The 23,142-nt window shown below is 53.0% G+C and overlaps 5 protein-coding genes across 5 annotated transcripts; 3 read left to right on the forward strand and 2 right to left on the reverse strand.

Annotated features, from left to right (window-relative positions):
- Nucleotides 1-1,635: 1,635 nt before the first annotated feature.
- On the reverse strand, nt 1,636-2,758 carry ASPACDRAFT_77816 (zinc finger HIT domain-containing protein). Its single transcript, XM_020205051.1, has 2 exons — nt 2,555-2,758; nt 1,636-2,457 (listed from the first exon to the last, which is right to left on the reverse strand). The coding sequence occupies exons 1-2, from the start codon at nt 2,623-2,625 to the stop codon at nt 1,974-1,976; spliced, it is 555 nt and encodes a 184-aa protein (XP_020057306.1). The 5' UTR covers nt 2,626-2,758; the 3' UTR covers nt 1,636-1,973.
- Nucleotides 2,759-4,516: 1,758 nt separating this feature from the next.
- ASPACDRAFT_117592 (NifU family protein) lies at nt 4,517-5,980 on the forward strand. Its single transcript, XM_020196082.1, has 3 exons — nt 4,517-4,989; nt 5,063-5,599; nt 5,671-5,980. Exons 1-3 carry the CDS (start codon nt 4,684-4,686, stop codon nt 5,824-5,826), a joined length of 999 nt encoding a protein of 332 aa, XP_020057307.1. The 5' UTR covers nt 4,517-4,683; the 3' UTR covers nt 5,827-5,980.
- A 5,981-nt stretch (nt 5,981-11,961) lies between these two features.
- ASPACDRAFT_59775 (uncharacterized protein) lies at nt 11,962-14,643 on the forward strand (the record flags this gene model as incomplete). Its single annotated transcript, XM_020203486.1, has 3 exons — nt 11,962-13,357; nt 13,442-14,075; nt 14,124-14,643. 3 exons carry the CDS (start codon nt 11,962-11,964, stop codon nt 14,641-14,643), a joined length of 2,550 nt encoding a protein of 849 aa, XP_020057308.1.
- A 2,819-nt stretch (nt 14,644-17,462) lies between these two features.
- Nucleotides 17,463-18,717, reverse strand: ASPACDRAFT_16352 (RING-H2 finger protein; the record flags this gene model as incomplete). The annotated part of the gene is made up of 2 exons (XM_020197165.1): nt 17,463-18,175; nt 18,231-18,717. Coding segments are annotated over 2 exons (1,200 nt in total), but the record flags the coding sequence as incomplete, so codon positions are not given.
- A 1,394-nt stretch (nt 18,718-20,111) lies between these two features.
- Nucleotides 20,112-22,897, forward strand: ASPACDRAFT_1899590 (histone acetyltransferase NGG1). Its single transcript, XM_020198755.1, has 3 exons — nt 20,112-20,938; nt 21,016-21,476; nt 21,530-22,897. Exons 1-3 carry the CDS (start codon nt 20,341-20,343, stop codon nt 22,577-22,579), a joined length of 2,109 nt encoding a protein of 702 aa, XP_020057310.1. The 5' UTR covers nt 20,112-20,340; the 3' UTR covers nt 22,580-22,897.
- Nucleotides 22,898-23,142: the final 245 nt, after the last annotated feature.

The following is a 23,142-nucleotide window of genomic DNA, read 5'->3' on the forward strand; positions in this document are numbered from 1 at the left end:
TGAAATCCGCTTTGTACCGCAATCAATTGATCAAACGGAAGATTTTCGAGAAATGAAATGGAATAAAATAAATGATCTTAGAGGGGGGCTGGAGTAATGCGTAGGACCAGTTTCAGTCGAAGGGGAAGGGAATCTTTTGTTTGGTCGTTTTTCCGCCGCCCGTTGTCTGGCCCGGAGGATGTTCTTTTTTTTCTCTTCCGCTTCTGATTGGTCTCTTCTGTAGCCGTAACAAGATCCCTCCTAGGTAGTAATCCAGCTGAGCCCCCTCGAGGGATTGAATACGATTCACAATTTCGAGGCAGGAGAGGAGGGGGAAGCAGACTGAGGTAGCACAGTCTGACGAGAGATTTATTGAACAGATTGTTGAGAGGATGATGCGGAGGAGGAGGGAGGGGGGAGGGGAAAGAGGGAGAGGGCAGAAGATGGAAAAAGGAGGAGGTACCGAGTCGGCGATGGGTACAGTACAATTAGATCGGAGAGGGCAGGGAAGAGGCTGGAGGGAGAGAAGAGAAAAAAAAGAAGACTGAGGAGAGACGAAAATCGGAGGAGACGGATAGACAGCACACAGTCGTTAGGTGGTCTAGTACAGCACTTGATAGTAGTAGTGACAACTGGGGGCCGACGGGGCAGTAGAGGTCGACGGGAGGGAGAGGCCTCTGGGGGCCTAGTCCTACCTGGCTAGTTAGCTAGATACGTAGCTGCTAACTAACTAATGTTACTGCGGAGGATTGCAATTAAAATTAGCAACACGAGGCATAGTACTAGTAGTCATGAACTGACATGAACTGACGGACACTCGGTACTTGGTCGCCGAATAATCCTGTCTGGTCGTACAGGGGGGCGGACATAAGGGAACAGAGGGGTTGACTATCGGTGAAGAGAAGAAAGGAAGTAAGAGTCACGGACGGAGGCAGTAGTCAAGGTAGTCAAGGTAGTCAAGGTAGTCAAAGGTAATTGTTAGAGTGCGAGCTACGGGAAGTCCAAAGTTGCGAGCTTTCCCTTTGGTTTCCATCCCCCGACAATCCAATTCATCCCAATCACATCCCCCTCCGTTCCTCTTTCCAACAACCACCACCTCCCAACAATGTACGCGACTCGAGCCAAGAATCAGCCACCATTTGGGAAAATTGTGACATGATCTATTTCTAAAGAGCAGAAAATCCTTCCTTTAGATTAAACCTGCGGCGAATCCCAGTTGGTCGGCATGGACGACCGCGGCAGTGACTACCTAACCTTACTTGAGTTACTTGAGTACAGTACACGATCACTCCGTTGAATACGGAGAAGGAATCCATCCACAGCGATCTCCCCCGCTCCCACTTTTCGTGCGGGTAAATCGCTCGGGGTGGATGTCCATGGACAGCCTGATCTTCAACCCCTAGAAATGCGACCGGCGACCAGGGCAATCCCAATTATGCTATTGGTAGGGTGACCCCAGATTATCCGCACAATACGAGCAGCCATTGGCCCTCTAGTATTCCCCAGAGTCTGGATTACCTACGGGGTATGATCATTTGACTGCTCCATCCACGACGATCGGCCTGCGTGGCGGCAAAAACAGCTTATCTGGTCGACAAACTATCGCATGTAGCTCCATGCTGAGTCAGGTCTACGCGACAGAACACGTGGTATCTCCTCATTTTGGCCATCCTGGCGAGTGTTTTGAATTCGATTGCTTTGCGGTGGCCTTCGAGTGAGGCTATACTGTTTAACTATATACACGCGGCTTTTGTGATGGGATTGCTGTCGTAACTCGTCGGACAAGACCGCCGTCTCCAGCTAGTTTGCCCACACGTGTCCCCGAGGGCGAGAAGCAAGGCGGCTGACTGCTAGGTGAAGCAGCATCGAGCTGGTCGGCTGGCCAAGCTCAAAACTGCACTGCGTGCAGTCTTGGCACCTTTCCGGTGGGAAGCGTAGTTTGCCACCTTGCCTCTCGTTGCAAGACGCACCAACAAAACCAGACAGGCACATTCTCATGCAGCCTCAGGTAGCTGATTCCCCGTGATCAAGGCCATGAAGCGCATATAGCCTTCTGCTTTCTGGCCTACTTCATCCCCCTCTTCGCATCGTTCTCGAAGCTTTCTGACCTTGCCCACTCCCCGGTTGAACCCTTTCTCACGCGTCCACGGTCCGCGATGACGATGCGTCGCTCTGCCTGTCCCAAAGCCCCGGGGCCGACCGGCGTACGGTTGGGTCTCTTGCCATTCCTCCTCTAAAGTAGCCTGGTAGATGTCCTGCAGCTGATCCCGCAGAGAAGGAAAGCGATCGAGGAGCTCCTTGAGCTGACTGGAGGTGCCTAAGGACTTGATATCGAGACTGGTCTCCGTCTGAGGAATTTCAGCCTCGAGGGTGTCTCCATTGGCTGCAGCTGAGGGTCCTTGGTCTTCCGACGGTTTCGGCGGCAGTGCCTTCGGGGCGCAGTAGATCTTGTGTGATTGAGTGCATGCGAGGGAGCAACTAGAAGACTACAATAAGTAATTGTCCGGGACCACAGAGGTTTCCTTTATCCTGCACTGCCTGGAGACATCGCGAGAGAAGAAATTTGCTCACATACCTCATCAACCCGCAAGTCGGGCATCGGTATTTGGAGGGCTCCGACACGCAGACCTCGCAAGTGCCCGGCATTTTATTGCCCGTCTGTTTCGCAGTCTTGAGGCGTGCTAGTAGCGCTATAAATGAACCTTGGGGACCATCGTCCTGCGGAAGCCGGTCACAACGAAAGGTGAACCAAGCAGAAATGTCACGCCGGGTCGATTCGATCTCCACGGGGGAAAGATTCGACCATGTGCTCTGCCGCAAGTTGCATCCAGAGGGAATATTTTGGGCTTAGCGCGGTCTTCTCGGGAAGGCGGTCACACTCGCCGCGCTGTCAATATAACGTGATGTGCTACTCGGTGTTATTGCGAATACTACAGGGAGTCATCACAGCCTACACCGTTGACCCAAGCTGAAAAGCAAATATAAATGATACCTAGACTCGCATACATCCAGGGATCTGAATCATGTCCCAGGGTAACGAACGCTTATCAGGACTTCGGACCGTAAAGGAACCAGCGTTTGAACATATATGACTTTACAGCTTCCTCTTCTGAGCTTCATGATCCAACATTTCGCCAAAACATCAACCCAAAAAGACTCAATCGAATGATGCTATTGCTTGACAACTACTAGCCCCTATATCGTGCGGTATCTGCAAGACAGCACATGGTAGAAAGAGCTTGAAAACTCTCCCTGAGCTTTCTTTAGGGAGAGGCCTACTCCTGGGCTAAAGCCATCGCGCCTCTGACAGAGAAATTCTCAGCTCCCACCGCTTGGTGGGAAACCCACGCTTGCCTCAGTATCATGGATACCGCTGTACCCTGCTGGAATCTGATGAGAGCATGAATCGATCCACTCATCGCCCCGGAACTCATCGCATGGATTGCACATGTAACAAGGGCTGCAACAACAACCACCAATCGGTGTGTCGGGGTAAAAACGAAAGAAAGCCGTGGCCGGAAAGTTGTTCCACCGTCTGTCAGAGTTTCCTTGACCTTCTGGGTCAATTAACAGGCCGCTTGCCGTCGTGCAAGCTTCGAGCGGCGGATGTTAAACAGAGTGGTTGCGTGATGACCTTGCAAATAGACCCGTCGTGTGGCGCGGTGCAACCTGAGCCCGTAGAAGAACTTACCGACAGGCTGGCAGGTCGCTCGACCGGGGGGTCGAGGAGGGGTGGTCAGCTACACAGGTCTTCTTCCACCGGCTGGGTAGACCCGCATTTGCTGCCTCGAGGCAGCATAAGCTTGGAAGGACTGTTTGTCTTCACTACTCAGTCGGCTTCTTCACGCGCAATATGCGTCTCTCAACTGACGTATCGACTGATTCTTATCACTTCTCTTCCACGAGGTGCGCGGAATCGCACGATTTCCAGAGGATTGAATGAGTCCTCTTGTTTTCTGGTGGTCGACTAGCTTCTAAGATCATCGGCCGCCTTACAGCCGATCATACACTTAGTTGACGCGTTTGTTCACAAACAGAAGACAACCACAATTCCATCGACTTTAGTTGCGGCTGTTCGACTGACAGCTCTGGGCAGCCACCATGACAGTGAGATTTCCGCCCAGTCATGCACTAGGCATGGAAGTATCCGACTTCCTCAATAACATGTCTAGAGGTTAACTGCTGTCGACTCGCCACTCGTGATCTGTGGTACTAAATGTCCACATCCTGGAGATGATAATCTCATTGATGTTTACATGCAGTCAAACATGCGTAAGTCTAGATTTGAGAGGCTGTCGCCACAGCGATATACGATGCCGCGTAAAATAGACATGGGCATTCAGTCATCTACTTATGCGAATTACAAGTAGTATCAATCCAAGTGACACTTTCTGGCCAATCCCGAATCACACATTGCCCAGTATAATCTAGACTTTTCAAACCGGGGCTTTCCCGGCATCGGCAAAAGATGTCAAACAGTAAGATTGTGATTGGCCACCGACAGTCCCGAGTTTGTCATCAATTCTATGGCGGAGGTCACGTGCAGCACATTGCGTCAGAGGCCGAGCGGTCGGGGAAGAAAGTATTATCGATCAGTCCTCCATCTCTCAGCATCTCCGAAGAACGGTTTTTAGCCACCAACGGAAGACCATTCGACCAGTTGTTGCGCCTCAAAGCCTCTCAAATCAATCAAATCTGCACACCATGTCTGTCAGCTCTACATCCGGGAGAACCATGCTTCGACGCACCGCCCTGCTGGGCAGCAAATTGACGAGCGGTGCTGGCAGCAGCGCTCTCGAGGCCTCGCGCTTCGCCCGGCCGGCGGTGTTTGGATCCTACCGCAGCGTCCACCGTTCCGCACGATTGCCCGCGATCACTCCCTCCGAGACCCGTCGCCGGCCTACTCTGCAACCTCACCACCATTCCCTCGTGCAGGCGCGAGTGAACGGCCCGGCGCCGACGAGCAAGCGCACGATATTCATCCAGACGGAGAACACCCCGAACCCTGATGTACGTACCGCTCTCCCCCCTTCGACCGACTAAAGGTATCGTGAACGACCATCTAACAAACCATAAATGACAGGCTCTCAAATTCATCCCCAATCACCGCGTCCTCCCCGAAAACTTCCCCACCACCTTCCTCGAATACCTCTCCCCACGCTCGACCCTCGCGCCCCCGCACCCGTCCCCGCTGGCGGCGCAGCTCCTCAACGTCGAGGGCGTGACCTCGGTCTTCTACGGACCCGACTTCATCACCGTCACCAAGGCCGCCGACGCCAACTGGGCGCACATCAAACCCGAGGTTTTCAGTCTGATCACGCAGGCCGTGACGTCGGGCGAGTCGATCGTCAACACGGTCGCCAAGGCGGGCGGCGAGGCCTCGCAAGGCGAGGAGGTGGACTCGCTGCGCTTCGACGAGGAGGACGACGAGGTGGTCGGTATGATCAAGGAACTGCTGGACACGCGCATCCGCCCGGCCATCCAGGAGGACGGCGGCGACATCGAGTTCCGCGGTTTCGAGAATGGCATCGTCCTACTGAAGTTGCGCGGTGCCTGCCGAACCTGCGACTCCAGCACGGTGACGCTGAAGAATGGGATTGAGTCTATGCTGATGCATTACGTATGTTCCTCCCTTCTTCCCTTTCATTTCCACTGAGAACGTGGGCAGTTGGCTAATGAACTGGCAAACAGATCGAGGAAGTCCAAGGTGTTGAGCAGGTGATGGACCCCGAGGAGGAGATCTCGATGCACGAATTCGCCAAGTTCGAGCAGAAGCTGCGTCAGCAGAAGGGGCCCGATGCTACGGCTTCGACGGGGGGCAAGGGGACGTTGGATTCGGCTCCTTAATGGCGGCACTGCAGACTTTCTGTATTTTTATTTTTGCAAGATTGGATATATACCGGGCATATTCTTTGTTATGTTATGTGGCTTAGACTAGATGGAACTACTCTACACAGTCTCAAAAACTTTATTCAGGACCTCCCAGAAGTATTAGCTAGCGCATCGTGAGGTACTGTACACACCTGGTGCTGTACCTGCATTTGTCTGTCTCTTCTGGCTGTCGAAGACAGATAGAGAGACGTCAGATGAACTAAAGCAGACCCCAAACTCTACCTCTGCAAAAAGTTTCCTCCTAACCCTAGCCCAAAGCCATGCCATACATTTCGAGCAGGAAAAAGCCCCTTCATGCCATGCCCATGCGAATAGGAACAGCGGGGCTTTCCCCAATTCTTCATGATTTGCTATCTCCACGGAAGCCGTGTAACCATCTTAACTTCAAGCACGTAGCCTAGCCCAACAGTACAGCAGTAGCCACCCCACCCAAAAACCTACAGTATGCTTATGCTTGCTATACTCGGCACTCTGCCGAGGCGCCGAGGGGAAGAGGGGGGGGGGGGGAAGGAATTCATCCCATTCTTCCATCTACCGACCCGGAGGATCAATTTAGTCTTCAATCTGACGTTTCTCTACTCATGGTCCAGCGCTAAGCTTTCGAACTAACACCTTCCCAAACCCGGGGAAGTGTCGAGGCTAGTGACGACCGTCTGCTGCCGAGCCAAAGTATGGGGTGTACGGACGTGTGCTCCGTAGCGTGGTGTCATTGTCCTTCCGGACATACTCTCATTTGCACCCTCCATTTCGAACAGCCATTCACGTCGATGTCGAGAATCCCTTAGGAGGTATGACATCATGCCTTATGTCTGGAGGGGCAGAGGGCAGAGGGCAGAGGTCAATGGCATTGGATTTTGGAATGGGATCACCCTGGGAGAAAGGGTGGACACACATGTGTGTTTTACTGTACTAGGTCCTAAGGTAGCGGTAGGTTCTGCCCGCCAATGAAGCTCGGGCTCGGTGAGATGGTCATGCTCCTTCCGTCCGCAAAATGGATGCTGCCGTGCTGTGGTCTAGGCTGGACGACATTTCTTTTACAGTACATGTACATGCCAGAGGGACAACTGCCACGCCTCGGATCCGAAGGGAGGCGTGCGATCATAAACCCTACCTTATTCGAGACAGGAAAGGCGAGAAGGATACTCTGACTCTGGTGGTACCTGGCGGCTTTTGAGTCATAATATAGTTTTTGGTTTTTGGCTGGCACTTAAAGAGGCAGTATGCCATGGGTTGCGGAGAAGCCACATAGTGGGTAGGGTGTGGCGAGCTTTTCACCTGACTTTGGATTGTGGTCCGGGTTGACTGTAGATTCTCACCACTGGCATATATGAGGGGTGCACATTCTGATAATCCGAACCAGTTGGATAAGAGGGAATGGAGAGTTGTTTGATTTCCATCTCGCTCGAGTGGAGTGGAGTTTAGACTTGCTTTGCTTGTGGTGGTGGTGGTGGTGGTGGTGGTGGTGGTGGTGGCTCACGCTCGTAGTGAGCAAGTGTAACCAGTTGCCTTGGGAGGACCGGGGTTTAACACCCCCATCGCTTTTGAGAGGCTGGGTCGTAAATGCCGACGAGTCCGAGTACCACGGATGGAGACCGGTTCACTATCAGTTTCTCTTTCAACTTGCGCGAACTCTGTTCACCACTGCCATCATCTCACCACGTTCCAAAGTCCATGAATCATTTCTGCCTATGCTCCAGATGAAACTCGAGGTGTGAAACTGAGAAGAGAGGAGAGGAGTCGAGTTGATGCGATGATGCATGCTGGGGGCAAAAGGCAAAAAGACGGAGGGCTGACGGGCGGTTTCTCAAAGCGGGAAAGCTCTCTCCGCACTTTCGGACGGAGGCGATCCTGCATGGGCCATAGAGAGACCAATGAATTGCCACTCCCCGCCCCCCCCCCCCCTTTCCTCCCATGATGGTGAGCATTTGGGGCCTCTGATTCTCCCCCCGCAATCCGACGCATGGCGTCCGTAGTGTGGTCATTATGTAACGCAGGCACGGCTCACGTCTGGTGGAGGTGGTTTTTAGTGTCAGTACGTGGGTGGAGGTGAAGTACTGTACGTATTGTACTCCGTACCTAATGCTAACTTACTCATACGCAGGAGAAGCAGATGGGTTGAACCAGGGGCAGGGAGCTCCCGGTTGATTGCTGACTCTATTATTATTGATGGTTCCATACCCACATTTCTTTTATTTTTTCCCTAAAGCTCTCATGCTTGTGAAACTCCGACGCCAGAATGACGTTGACGAGTTGTCCCTGATGACACCCAACCGGTCCTGAACCCCCCCTGAAAGGTTCTTTCTTGGGCAGACGGGCGGATGAACTCTGTTGGAAAAGTACTGTATCTGGAAAAGAGAGTATTCCGAATACTGCAATATTACCATCACTCGTCTTATTGCATGCATGAGGATTCTGCATTGCTGCACAATGTCATTTATTCTCTTCTTCCTTACCAGCCACACTGATGTAAGATGCGGTTGGGCTGGCTCGGGGTGATGGCATAAGCGCGGGGACAGGTTCTTTGTTCACTCTGAACCCAATTGAGTAGGACAGTTTGGTTAATCCGTGTCATTTGTGTACAGTCCGTTCGGTCCACGCTCTCTGAAGAGGCTATCGTTCTGGTTCGCACGTAGCTCGTTCCGCCGAAGAATTCCAACGATGGTTGATCCAGATTCAACCATAGCCTGCTGCTGGTCTTCCTGATAGAGTTCCGATTGGTGCTGCTAAGATGTCTCAGAGAGAAGGTGTACGTGAGAAGGGAATAAGGGGAAGAAGGAGAGTGAAAGGAGGGAAGTCACCGAAGGTGTCCGCGAATATACTTTTGCTGGGGTTACAGAGAAGAAATAATGGCCGGAGCATCTGGCGATCGATGTTAGTTGCTGGAGGGGCCCGCCGCCGGCCCACTTGCGGGTGTTCCATCGATGGCCGAGCTTCTGCTCTGCTGCCTGTCATGTTTCTGTTCTTTTTGTCTGATGTGCTGCTTTATTCGTTCGTCCTGCTCATCCATCAATCAATTACTCGTCCGGAAAGTCAATCCGTCATAACCCAAGTGCCTCGGTCACGGTCATTGTTACCCCTCCCGTGTGGCCCTTGGCTCCAGAGGGTATCTAGACTCCCGTCGATTTGCTACCCCGCCCCAAAGCGAGCTGGTTGCCCCTTAGCCGTGGTTTAGTGTGCTTGGAGCTGTAGAAAAAAAGTACCGGGCCATCATCCTCCAGCTGGTTCGGATTCGAAATGAGATCGGGACCGAGGCAGGAAGGTATATCATATAATGGTACCAGATCTGAATTGTAGAATGACGACTGTGGTAGACTAAGGTCTAAATTGCGAAAGAGAAAGAAAGAAAAGACAGCAAAAGAGAATAGACAATTAAGCGAACCGATGAGTAGACATAAGGAAGGAGCTAAAGGACAATCCCATCCCATTTCATCCCATCTCATCTCATCTCATCATTCACCCATTCACCCATTCACCCATCCATCCCTACCCTGACTGGCCTCTTGAACTAAACTCCCTCCGGCCTTTAGTAGTTAGCAGTTTTAGCTGCTTCTTGACCACTCACTTTGCGCCACTTTCTGCTGGGCTGTCCCTCCGACCCGTGGCTCGTCTTCTCGTCTTCCTCCTTCTCTTCCTCCGCCCGCCGTCGCCTCCTCCTTTCGTGTTCCAGTCCAAGTGGCCTGAGGTTCATTTCAAGTCGAACGAAGCAGCTCTCCCTCCTCCCTTTAGCTTGCATTATCCTCCCCTTCGCATCCTGACCCAGCCCACTCGCGACTTACGCATCTTACGACTGTACAACCTCTCTTCCCTTCTCCTCATTTTTCTTCTACCCTGATAATTCCCACATCTCCTTCTCTTCCTCTTTTTTTCTTACATCTATCTCTCTTCCTCTTCCCCTCTCCCTCTTTCTTACTTACATCTGAAACCCAACTTGTTGCCCTTCAATCTTCTCTTTCTTGATTTCCCTTCCCGCCCTGAACGATAAGGTACCTCCGGTCACACCACCACCACCACCACCTCACTCCACACATTCCCCCCGACGATCGTCATCGATCAAGCAACGTTGCAGAAGCCCGCTTTCCCACTTTATCCCCTCCAAACGTCTGTGCAATTTACGCCGCTCGGCGCTCGGTACGTCGTTCACCATCATCATCTCCTCCGTCAATCTTCCTCTTTCTTTATTCACTTCGCTAGACCTATAGACCTTTCCTTCGCTCCTTCAAAACGTGCTAATTCAAGTGGAGTCAGAAAACAGTTCCTTTTCTACAATTCCCACGCCTGCCGCTTCCTCGCTGCCGTGATCAGTTTCAAAATGCGCTGCTCCTAAAGGCATTCTGCCCAGAATTACCGGAGCCAGTTGCTTTTCAACGTCGTTCGTCTATGGTCATACTACCCATCCCTGATCTCACGCACCTGGTGATCCTTCCCGTCGCGACTCGAAGCTCATCCTCCACATAGACCAGATTCGCGCCACGGCCAGAACTACAGCCCAACTTCAGACTGCGAACGCATCTCCAGCGGCAAACAAGCACATATTAAAAAAAATCCGTCGATCCGTCCCGTGCGACTTGCGACATACATCCTTTCTCCTCTTGCAACCGGTCGCACAGCACCGATTTACACATCATCCTCTTCGTATAGACTGAAGAAGCCTGGTCGCTTCGTACGAAACACGATTTCTACATTATCATCGAAACAACAATCCGGTCGGGGAATTGCTGCGTTGCTTTTGTTGGATAGAACATAAAGAAAAGTTTAATCTTCTACATAGATTGGTAAGTCGGATGTGGCTACGTCCATTGTCTCGGGTATGTGCTCATAATGAGGGATGCGCCAACAGACGCGATCACGAATCATTGCGATTTACTCCTGTCTGGGACAGTCAGTGATACGGGTTTCGGATTTGAATTCAATTTGGGCTTATTGAACTCCAAGGTATGTTGCCAAGGTTCGCAAGAATCGCCATCGCGTGCCATCTGCGCATGAGATGGTTTTTTTTTCTTTCTTTCTCTTTTTTTTTCTTCTATGCATATCACGATCATACCGGGGTATGTCAGTCTGTTGCTTTTTGTGAGGTCCAGACTCTGGCGTTCATTGGACGGCTGTGTTTGCGCATACTCAACACTGCAAGTGTTCCGCTCTCAGTGTATGGGGGTTTGTCCTCCAACCGTTCATTGTACAGCTTTGTCTGGACAGCACAGTGGAAGAGGATTGCACTGATGTACCCGAGCCTATGATTTGATTCTATTCATAACACGAGAGCTGAGAGTGAAGCTTGCATTCGACCTGTTCGGTCGGTCATACCTTATGGTGTGGGGACATCTCAAAAGTGGTTGCCCGATTCAATGGGTTCCGGATTCGCCACCGGCAGCTGCTCCCCAGCTTACATGAGCTTCACCTATAGTCTTACTCTCTTGACTTCCCATTCATGTCGCGCACATTTCATCAAAGACCTTGTTTCCCTCAGTCTTTGTTCCCCTAACTTATCATTCCTTCTTCTACCATGGATTTTGCCATGGATGAGTTATTCATAGCCTGTCGTCAAACCAGACTTTACTAATTAGTCATGCGACAGAACAGGAGGTCAGCCTTGTCTCTTCTTCGCGAGAGATAGTATTTTCGGGCAGAGTATTTGTGCTCCTAATAGAGTTGGGCGAATTTGTATTTACTTTTTATCCAAAGCGAGTCCCAGCCCAGATCAGGTGACTACAGATCTCATCCATTTATTTCGCCTTCGACTAACGCTCGATTAGGGACATACCCCACACTTTTTCATTGCGGGGGCCAATATCCCTTGCTCCCTGACGTCAGTTTTATCAACTTCGGTAAGTTGCATTCGGTCGTATTCACTTGCACCAATGTTGTGAACGGTCGCTGCAAGTAATCAAATGACCTTCCGCTCTTTCTACCAATTTGTTCATTCAACTCCGTCTCATTCTGTCCCATTAGAGCATCCGAATTCTCTGAGCTCAGGCGATGTTGTACCCTGCTAACTGAAACTCAATGCGCAGTGCTCGTCTCGTCCTGTCGCATTGCTCATCAGACGGCAAACAGTCCTTACGTCTAACACAGGCCTACAGAAAATAAGAAATCATGGCTGCACAATCGACCAAACCCACCCCTCAGACCCCTAAGTCGGTCTCCTCTCCGCCGCCGACAAACAATGTCTCTGCTCGACTGGAGAAGACCCACCTTGGTGTTCGTCGCTCAACTCCAGATTCAGAAGCTCTCGCTTCTTCAGATGATGATGGAGATCATCCTCACAATATTATTGCGCCTACGACTGCCCCAACAGCGAAGCCTGCTCGTCGTACCTCTTGGCTGAATGAAGTTCCTGCTATTGCTCCTCGGAAAGCCTCCCTGACCGGCCTTCCTCTTTCTTCTGGCGCCTCCAACCCAAGCAGCCCAGCTACCGACCAAGCGGGATGGCCGAGCAGCACGAGTCCTGGGATTGGTAGCTCCATGGGCTGGAACAATGTTGGGAATAATACCTTTGCCTGGGGCACTGGTATCTGGAATACCGAGTCTCGAAAAGAGCCACCGCCCCGCCTTACCGAGATCATACCTTCCCCGACTATGTCTAATCCATCCACCGCCAATAACTACTTCACGGAGGAGCTACTGAGCCCTACTCGTACAACCGCTGGAGAGGCTGCAATTCCGTTCTCGATTCCTCTCCATCCGACTCCCAAGACTTACCGCTCACAGTCATATTCCGTCGGCCAGTTAGATCCTGAATTTCTGAGTCTCATGGCGAATAAGTCGGCCTCTCCCTACTCTGGAGGACGAGCCCGCAATGGCGGCCAATACACCTCCCTCCAACACCGGCCGTCTCGTCCCAGCCTTCTTGGCGAGCTTGGCCATGATCCTGCCACTCTCGGACGTGTGCGCGAAGACGAAGACGACGAGACTGGAAGTCCGGATGGCTCGGATGGTAGTTTCAGCAACTATGCCGCCAACCAAGCCCGCACAATCGAACAGCTTGCGAGGGAGAACGCTCTTTTGCGTCAAGCTGCTGGCCAAATCGACAACTCTTTTAGAGACCGTGCCATGTCCACAACATCCGCAGCTAGTGGCTATGCGATCGGAAGCGGTCTTCACAACTTGCATCGTATTCGCGGCAGTGTCCCGGAAGAGACCGATCTTGCCGTGGAGGATTTGGACGAAGTTGGGGACATCCCTGGCTACAACAACCTCCATGGCGGTCCCCGCCGGAGAATGTCCGAACACTCGATCAACTTGGAGAAACAGCTCCCCAACTACGAGAATCGTGCTCTGGAGAACGTTCGCAAGGCTCATTGGCAGACCTCCCTCGGATTTGGTAGCTTTTCCGAGATCCCTCAGAGCCGACGCCATTCATTTGCGGATATACCTATTCGGCATGGTTCCATCTCGGGCGAGCCACAGGCAGCCGCGAGCACAAGATCAGGGCTGGGAGACCGGGAAGAGGACTTTGATGGCCCTCTGTCTAATTTGCAAGGCCAGAACCGTGAGTATCCACATTTTCATGCGGCCCCTCGCCCCGAGGAGCATGAAATGGAGTCAGAGTATTTACGAGCTCGACGATTTGCAGAATCCTATTTCGCTCGCGACCAGGCCCTCCGCAGTGCCGAGGGTCCTTCCATGGCGACTTCCCTTCATCAAGCATACACAATGCCGAACGCCTACGGACGCCACCAGCCGGGTCTCGCGCATCAGAATCAGCTTTTGTATATCGTCACATTCAAGTGTCATAGGGCAGATGTTTTCTATATCCAAGAAGACACTGGACTTCAGGTGAAACCAGGCGACCTCGTCATCGTCGAAGCTGATCGTGGAACGGATCTTGGCACCATTCAACATGCCAATGTGTCGATGCAGAAAGCCCGGGAGCTGAAGCAACAGTATGCGGAAGATCATTATAAGTGGTTGATGATGTTTTCTCGACAGGGCCAGAACGGTGCGGCAAATGTGGTCAACGCCCCTGGAAGTGTGCCAGGCCTGAACAATAGAAGCGCCATCGGCGGAATGGGCCCTCATGGCTCGCATGGCATTCAAGACTCCACAGCCGACATCAAACCTAAGTTGATCAAGAGGCTTGCCCAAAATCATGAGATTTTGGCGCTTCGCGACAAGGAAGGGAACGAAGCCAAGGCCAAACGCGTCTGTCAGCAGAAAGTAGCAGAGCATCGGCTCAACATGGAGATCTTGGACGCTGAATTCCAGATGTAAGTCGACACTGTCCAACGCTGTTGCCCTGATACTAATTGTCGTAGGGATTGGAAGAAGCTTACCTTCTATTACTTCGCCGATTCCTATATCAACTTCAACTCACTGGTGACCGATCTCTTCAAGATCTACAAAACCCGGATCTGGATGTCGGCCATCAACCCCGCCTCTTTTGTGACGCCTCCAAGTGCAGGTCTTCAGGCCCCGAACCCTTTGGCTTACAGTCACGACACGCAGACAGATCGCTCGCACCAGCACGATGGTAGAATGTATGGTTCTGCCCGAGATGGACACGATGCTGGGCGAGATGGCCAGCTAGGCATGCTACGCAGTGCGTACGCGGAGCCCTATCAATCCCTCGGCCCGTCCTCCCGGGCGCCAGAGTCCAGCCTCGGGGGACACGCGTCTCCGGATCCCTTCTCCCCTTACTCGCCTAGCGGATATACTCCCTTGGATTCGGGATATGTCGACTACGCGGCAGGCACTGGCGCAAGCGCTGGATCCTCCCGTATGCATCCCCAAAATGAGTGGATGGGTCGGTTCCAGGGCTTGTCGCTCAATTCTTGAAATGGCAACGCAACTCTCATGAGTCTACATTGTGGATTTGTCGCAACACATTGAAGAACAATTTGCCACCTCTGTGATACTGTGAATTTCACCATGGTCTTTGAGACCCAACATGTGCAATTCTGCTTCGAGACCACCTTTTCGGGGTTGTCATGTACACAACCGGAACTCCATATACTCGTTCCGAGTTTTTTCTTTTTCTTTTCGCCAGTACTATTCCCCTGCTTTTACACTCGTACACTCGTTTCCTGACGCGACTTTACAAGAGATAGAAATCATGCGCAACGGATCAAAAGAAAGGATCATGACATATCGTTAGTGCGGATACTTAATAATAGACTCGGCCTTGATGACCTGACAGCACAGTGACTTGACACTCTTCTCTGGACCGGGGATAAAGACAATGATGTCAAGATATACTGCTTGGGGCAGTTCCCTCGTTCATTGTATTATTTCTGTTTTTTCCTTGGCTTGCGACGTCAACTTCTCCTGCTCTCAGACGCTTATGCAAGTTGTCTTTGATACAAAACAGAAAGATTGCAAGCGAAGATGACTTTTTCCATGGAAGCTTTTCCCTCTTCATTCCCTATTCTGTGTGATTTATGCTTTGTGGAGGCGTCTCTTTTCATTTCTGTGACTAGTTAGGCTCAGGGTACAAGGGGAGATGCATTCATCATGTATGGGGAGGGAGATAAGAGATGGGCTTTCTTTCCGCAGGTTAGACTATGATTCTTCGAAGACTTAAATTGACTGATGTTGTAATTAGGTGATGGGTGTCAATATGCAGACGTAGTTTCATTGTGACGAGTCAACGTACAGTATTAGTGGTTCGCTGTACGCCAGGAATCTAGAGCCTATATGCAGTACCAAGGGGCTGAAGATGCTTATTCGTGATAAGATAAGAGCTTTCTGATACTGTACAGTAAAGCGAGGAGTTAGTTGCCTGCATTCATTGACTGGCTCGTCACAATGTCTCGAGTCGCATCAAAATGTCAGGTACTCAAGTGCAACGAGTGAGGTAATTTGCTGCACACTCGCCTGTCTCACAGTTTGAGACGTGGGTTTTCCTGGCGGTCGAAGGTAAACACAAACCACCGCCCCCCCACCCCTCCCTTTCCTCTCCCCCTGGTTCTTCTATACCTTGTGCGCTGCTGATCGGTAAACACTGTGAGACATACCAGCACCAGGATCGTAGACATGTGGCCTCACTGCCTTACTGCTGATTTGTTTCTGTTCCAGATGCAGCGGAGCGTGGGGCGGCAGAGAATTAAACAAGAACACCAACTGGTTCGCTGGGAGAGATGAGACGCAGTGTAAGTCGTGCCGGGGTTTTACAGCCTTCCAAGAGCCTGGTTAGTACCTGTACTTGTACGAAGCGCATGATTTTTTGTTTTGGGTCCCATCTTCATTTTCGACAACCAGCGTAAGGTCGATCCCTGGTCCCTTTGTTTTCGAGCGCTGTCGGCAGGTTGAGGATGATTCTGGGCGGGACGCAGTTGGGAACTGCGCGTTTGGATCGGTTCTGCCATGGGAGCGAGCGGGTCCACACTTTCTTGTGCACGCAGCGAGCGGCGCGCTCTCTGAAATCACGACCAAACAACGGAGTGGATTATGAGGGAGGGTGTGCGGGTAAGCCCATGGTTGGGGAGGATTAGCCCATCGCTAGGCCCGTCTGTCTACTTTTGAACGGTGATGTGGAAGTCGGTACGTCGATGAGGGTAGGGGAGCAGGAATGAATTGGAGAGGATTGTTCGGGATGATTGGTATACCTGAAGAGAAACAGTATTGGATGGAGAATCTCTAGTGGGAGTATGGATTCTGCTACGCCTCGAGAGGCTTAACGAACCAAACAGCAGGGCATGGTGTTCTTTCATGATGCGGTGCATTGTGCTTAGCACTCCAGTACCTCTTTACAGCCTTTTGGCCCTCCGTTCGCACCATTTATCCCATCAATCCATCCTCTTGAGCATCCAATGCGCAAACACAAGCTCTTCCGTCATTGCTCCCGGTCTCAAGACTTATCTCCACCCTGATGTCCTAATCTCCAGCTGTTCCATTTCCATGCTCGGCTCAGCCAGTCCAGTGGAGTAGTTACTGAAAGGTCAAGCTCGCGGCGACCTGCAACAACTACTGTAGCTAGCTCCAAGTCTCCAGAGAGTCCCACTCCAAGTCTTGGACCACAGATAATCTGTATTAGGCTGTTCAACGGGGCGGAAACTCGATGAGAAGGTTGGCGTAGCAACCCTGGGCCCGGGACGTTGAAGCCGCCGCGCCACTGGTGTTCGTTGTAGATCCGAGCTGTTACTTCCGCACTCACGGTGCACAAGACCCCTCAGGAGGTCGACGCGTATGTCGTGTGGAGAAAACTGTTAGACATCAAGATAGTAAGAGCAGTTTTGGTATAGTGAAGCCACTACCTCAGACTTCATGGCTCCGTTGTTCTTGTTGCCGAAACCAAATCATAGGTTGAGCTATGGGTTCATTTCGTGGCGCAGCCTTGTCTCTCGTTCATAGAACTCTGTACTTTACGTCGCGGGGAGTGTGGTGATTAACTTGCGGATTGCACTCGTAGGCAATTGAAACAGACGATACCAGGTTGTCATATGCAAGTTTGAGTGCCATCAACTCCATGCGACGTGATCCACTGATAGTGGAAATTATGCTGAATCTTGTTCCAGATTTGACCGAGCGAAGATGGTGCCAGAGCGCTTATTTGAGCCCCAGATCTTTGTAATAAGAACCGTGGCGATCATAGCACACTGAAGGAAGGTTCCTCATTAACTTCGCCTCTCAATCCCTGCCATCCGCACCAGAATATCTGGTGCAGGAAAGCGCTCAACTGGCAGTACACTCTTCTTGCATAGTGGACACAGACTGCTGGACTGGGTTAATGCAGTGTCGATGCAGTCCGGATGGAAGATATGTCCGCATGGTAGTTCTCGCACGGTGGACTCCCCCGGCACATAGTCGTCCAGACAGATCGCGCAGGTCGTCTGTGATCGGCTTAGTCGATGTTTCTGCCATCTGTCATTCGCTCGCGGGGGGGAGTAAGTGCCGCTGCCGCTTCTGGAGGAGTGAATGGATGCGGCTCTGTCTTCGACTTCCTTTAAGCGGGCAGGTTCAGGCCTGAGTATGATTGTTTCGGAGGAGAATCGGGGTGGAGTGTCATGGTGGTCAGCTTTGACGTTGGCGACGATCGTCTCTGCAGATCCCATTGAGGTGGGGTGGGCATGCGAATGGGCTGTATCTTTAGCAGGCCGTTCCTCGGATCCGTGGTCGTGATCAGCGTTGGTCTCGATTCCATAGACATATATTGGCATTGTATCCAAATAATCCGGCGGGACCCGTATCTGATGCATCCCCAGATGCTCCGGATCCACGTCCCCGCTCTCCAAGCGCCGCTGAAGGGTCTGTCGATGTCGCCTCTGTACAAGCTGGTAGAACACGAGCAGTACCACACTCAAGACAAGGATTGTTCCCAGGATAGCTAGAATGAAACCCCAGAGGCTAGGCATGGTTTGGCTGGTGCTTTCTGGATTTTGCTATTAGGATCAATTACCCGAGACCGCCCAGCAGGGAGGACTCACCTATATCGATCACGGAAATCAACTGGTAATCGGACTGAAATCCACCGTCAGGGTCGTTCACAGTTCCGTACAACGATAGTCTCTCCATCAGGGTGACACCCGCCGGCCCGGGAATCGCGTACACCGGATACTTGTTTGTGCTCTTCCAGTCGTCCTCATCCCCTAAGGACCACGATGGATCTCTTGCCGGCGGTGGTTGAGAATCGTCGCTATTGGGCTGGAAAAATACCAGCGCATCGGTTCCAGCGTCTTGCGAAGCATTGAGAAACGCTCGCGTGCAGTCCACACTGATCCAGGGCGCCAGGCCGATCTTGCGGTTCCCGAGCGGGGTGATATCGTCGAGGCGGGTCACATTGGCAGGGACGTATGCAGCGGTGGCATTGTTGCACGCGTCGGCGGCATCGAGGCTGGGGACGAAGAGAAAACCTTCGATTGGGCCTCTGCCAGGGGCGCCTTTTCTTGACAGTGTCTGTACGGTATGATCGAGCTTCAAGGAGAACGCGGCGCTGTTCTGCGAGCATGTCGACATCCGTCAGTCTTTCCTCCCCGGTGTCTTCTCGGAACTCGGACAGGAAACTTACATTCACTGACGGTGTTGCGTTAGTTGCTTGCCCTGGATTGGCAAAGAAGACCTCCGTGAACGTGGTAAGTGATTTTGCAGCTATGGGCAAGTCAATTAGCCGCAGCCCTTACTTAGGATGCATACCTTTCCCCGGTGCTGAGACACTTACTCATGATGAAGGTGATCGCATGGGGGCCTACCGCCCACTCGAAGGGGAGAGCCAGCGACTTAAAAGACAACCAGCACAGCCAACATGGTGTGCCGGGTCTGGCTAGGCGGGGCGTATGAGATTCGTATCCATGTTGGCCACTGAAAGAGGAAGAATGCAAGCGGTGTCCAGGCCGATAGCCAGGAGGAATGCTGACAGTAGGGCAACTAAGGGAATGGGACGGATTTGCCCGTCAGTGACAGGATCGCAGCGCCGCTGCTGAGTTTACTGCATCGGACATAGAGCTTGCAGAGCTGCAGGGGCAGGTCATGCAGGGCTCCGAGGTTCTTGGGCTGTCTCAGCTTCTCAGGTCTGCGTGTGAATGTTCATTGCGGTTGTTTGGGTGACCTGGGTGCCGATCGGTCCTGTTTGCAGCAGACGTTTGCGGGAGGCTGCGGCTGACTGGCTCCGAAATATGATGCAGACCATTATCGCATTGGGGGCGAAACTCATTCAGAGCACGATGCAAGCATCAATAGATTTTTAGGACCTTTGCTGGCGACTTTGCGGCTACATCATGGATAGATTGATTGACGAAGGGATTGTTGTTAACTCCACGGTTGTGGAGAGCGGTGGAGAGCGGTGTACAGGTAGACAAACCATGCAAACCATGCAAGAGCAAGAAGCATACCAAAGCAGAAGAGGCCAATGCTGGTCTACTTGCGTTCGAAGTACGCATGGAGGGATTTGCATTCGCTCTTGCAGGAACCAACTTAGCCTGCAACCCATCAGCGCCACATTTCTACTGATCATTGTCCAACATCTTATAGTACGGTGATAGTATGGTGATATATAAACACAATTTAGGAATAGCAACCTTGAAGCTCAAGTTGCCTATCAGGATTGTCATGTGGAGAAGCTCTTACTGGACATGTTGAAGTGAATCTACTGTAGGGGACGGAGTACATAGTCACTGCAGTGATGGGAAACTAATACTAAAGAGGAAAGTCACTGGTCCACCCTGCACTAATCCTAAAACGGTCAGTGATGGAGATCATTGCCTCCCTGATCACGTGAAGACACCCCCTCTGACTAAGTCACAACACGTGATCTCACATGCCGCTTCCCCTCACGTGCTGTCACTTTCCCCAGGAACGATGGAACAGGATCACTGGAACTGGCACAGGCACAACAGACCAAGTCCACCTCGTTAACAGAAACAACCACGAAAACTGATCGGCCAGCCCTTCGGCCAGCCTTTCAATTCGAGCGTCTACACAACGACGCTTCAACCCCCCCGAGTGGAACATTATGGACCACTAGCCCGCCGACCTCGGACAGTTCTCATCTCATCTACCCCAGCTTTCCACTACCGACCTCCATAAACTCACCATCCGAATATGCCCGCCGCCAGCAAAGGCAAGGGCAAAGGTCGCGACCGCGACCGCGATCGGGATCGGGACCGGGACCGTGAGCGTGATCGCGAGGTGCGCCCCTCGCGCAGTCGCAACACCACCCCCAGCTCCAGTTTCAGTGCTGGCCCGACCGCCAGCGGCCCCGTCTACAGTTATCTCGACAACGATGCCTCGAAGCTGATGATGAACGTCTCGATACAATATGGGGAGCTGTTGGAGCGCATGGGCGGGGTGGGGCCGATCCCCGATTCCAAGTCGCTGGAAATGTTGATGGAACACCTCAAGACGCTCAGTCAGCTGGCCGAGACCCGCGGAGACGTGTGCAATGCCGGCATCCGGGAGCTGTCGCAGAAGCGCAAGGAAGTGGCGGACGAGCCCGAGTTGGGTGATCGCGAGGGCGGCGGCAGCGACCGACTGAAGATGAAGCGCGAAGCCGACGAAGAAGATGAAGACAAGGTGTTCAAGGGCGGCAAGCTCAAGAAGAGAAAGGAACGAGGCAGCAGCTCCAAGGAGGATCGACCTCTAGCCCATGGAGCGCATGGCCTGGCGCGACAGGATGGCGCTGAGACTAAAGTCGAAGGAGGTGAGTCTTTGCCGTTCTTTCGCCTTTCCCCTTCCCCCCATTCCTGTCGCTACGAGCATCATCACTGACCTGACCAGCCGCATCCCCAGCTTCCAAAAAGTCCAAGAACGCCGCCTCCGACGACGCCTCCCTCTCGCCCAAATCCCCCCGTGAGGCCGCTGAGGCCGCCAGGGGTTCCCAAGGCGAAGGTTCCGATGAGGATTCAGACGACAGCTCCAGCTCGCACCAGCCTGAGCCCGCCCCGGCCGTGCCTCAGGTGCAGGTGTTCGGCCCCAACCCACTGAAATTCGATGACCCGACCATTTATCACATTCGCGAGGTCACGCCGGATATGACCGATGAGGAGAAGAAATTTATCTACAGCGTCAACCGCTTCCCTCGCAGCGATCTGAGCCACATGATGGCGGGGGTACCGCCCGACCGCGACTTCAGCAACTCCAAGCCCACGAACCAAGTCAGCGCCAATACATTCCTCGCGTACGTGGACCCCTACGTCCGCCCAATGACAGAAGAGGATATGGCATTTCTCAAGGAAAAGGTACATCTCCGCTCTCGCCCAGCGTCATTGACACCCTAACTAACAAACCCCAGGGCGACCGAGCAAGCCCATTCATCATGCCCCGACGCGGCAAGAAACACTACGCGGAGACGTGGGCGGAAGAAGACGGGCTCGGAAACAGCGACCAAGCGAACGGCGACAAAGAGCGTCTCCCGCTGAACCAAGGCCGCGGCAACATCGACCAGGTCACGGATGAGACGGTCGAGACCGACAAAGTGTCCGTCGGCCCCCTTGTCAGCCGCCTCTATTCCCTCCTCCGCTACGAGCACCGCTCCAGTCCCGACGACACCACCACCACCAACGGGGACGGCACGACGACCACGAACGGCCTCAACGGCTTCGGCGACTCCATGGACCTCGACCATCCGTCCCTGCCTCCCCCGCTCCCCAACGGCAGCGGCAGCAGCGCCCCCGCCGACGCCGACGCCAACAACAAGCCCCTCGCCTCCGCCACGGCCTTCCCGGACGCCTCGCCCAACGGCTTCAAGACCCCCGCCGCCAAGCTCGACCACGCCCAGCTCGACGAGCGCCTGAAGGCGGAGCTCCGGCACGTGGGGTTCCTGGGGCCCGAGGACAACCCGGACTACGACGCGCACTACGACGACGACATCGCGCAGCGGCTGCGCCTGCTGCAGAGCGAGCTCAAGAAGCAGATGATCATCAACAGCGCCCGCAAGACCCGCCTCCTCGACATCGCCCGCGAGCGCATGGCCCACCAGGAGTACATGACCATCCATGACGACCTCGACTCCCAGGTCCAGCAAGCCTACCTCAAGCGCACCCGCACCCTGGGCAAGAGCAAGAAGGGCTCCCAGGCCAAGCACCGACCCGGCGGCGGCGGGGCCGGCGGGGCCGGCGCGGGGGGCCACGTCGCCAGCGCCGCCGGCGTCGGCCGCCCCGCCATCGGCGACGTCGCCCGCACCCTGATGGACCGCCGCAAGCGCTGGCGCGACTGCATCGGCCCCGTCTTCCGCGAGAGCAAGACCAGCGTGCCCGGCAGGGAGGAGACGGTCTTCGAGCCCGCCATGATGGCCGAGCTGGAGAAGGCCGAGCTGGAAGGGTGGGACGACGAGCAGGAGTAAGCAGAATTCTCTTGCTCCTTCCGTCACCATCATCATGATCATAGGATCATGACGTCGGTGTATGCATGTTCGATGTATATCTTTTTCCTTATTTTTTTTTTCTTCTCTATCTCGGGCTTCGCTGAGCGAATCACGGTGGGGGTCTTATCAGATGACGCGATTATTTGGGTTTTTCTCTTTTCTCCCGGGTCATGGGGCTTGCAGCGAGTTTACTTCCTTCCTTTCCGGGATATTACGGGATTTCGGGTCGGGCGTTATGACATGATTACGCGGGCGAGATGAGGGTCTTTTCTTTCTTTCTTTTCTTTTTTTCTTGTCTACAGACAAGTACCTGGAAATCTGTGGCTTACTGGACGCCAGTCGGGTCGCTCACGAGGGCGTTGTTCGTATTCTCTTCGCTAATAGAAGAATCATTCTCAAGGCTCAGTTACAGTCAGTAAGGACATGGCTAGGAGCATCGTAATCATAGCGTATCTCTAGCCTCGTGGGAGAGGTATTGTAGGCTAGCTGTAACCTAGTGACTATTCTATGCAAAGTGTCTATGACTTCGTAGTCTCTACTGC

Source organism: Aspergillus aculeatus (assembly GCF_001890905.1).
Source record: "Aspergillus aculeatus ATCC 16872 unplaced genomic scaffold ASPACscaffold_6, whole genome shotgun sequence".
In the NCBI taxonomy this organism is placed as follows: domain Eukaryota; kingdom Fungi; phylum Ascomycota; class Eurotiomycetes; order Eurotiales; family Aspergillaceae; genus Aspergillus; species Aspergillus aculeatus.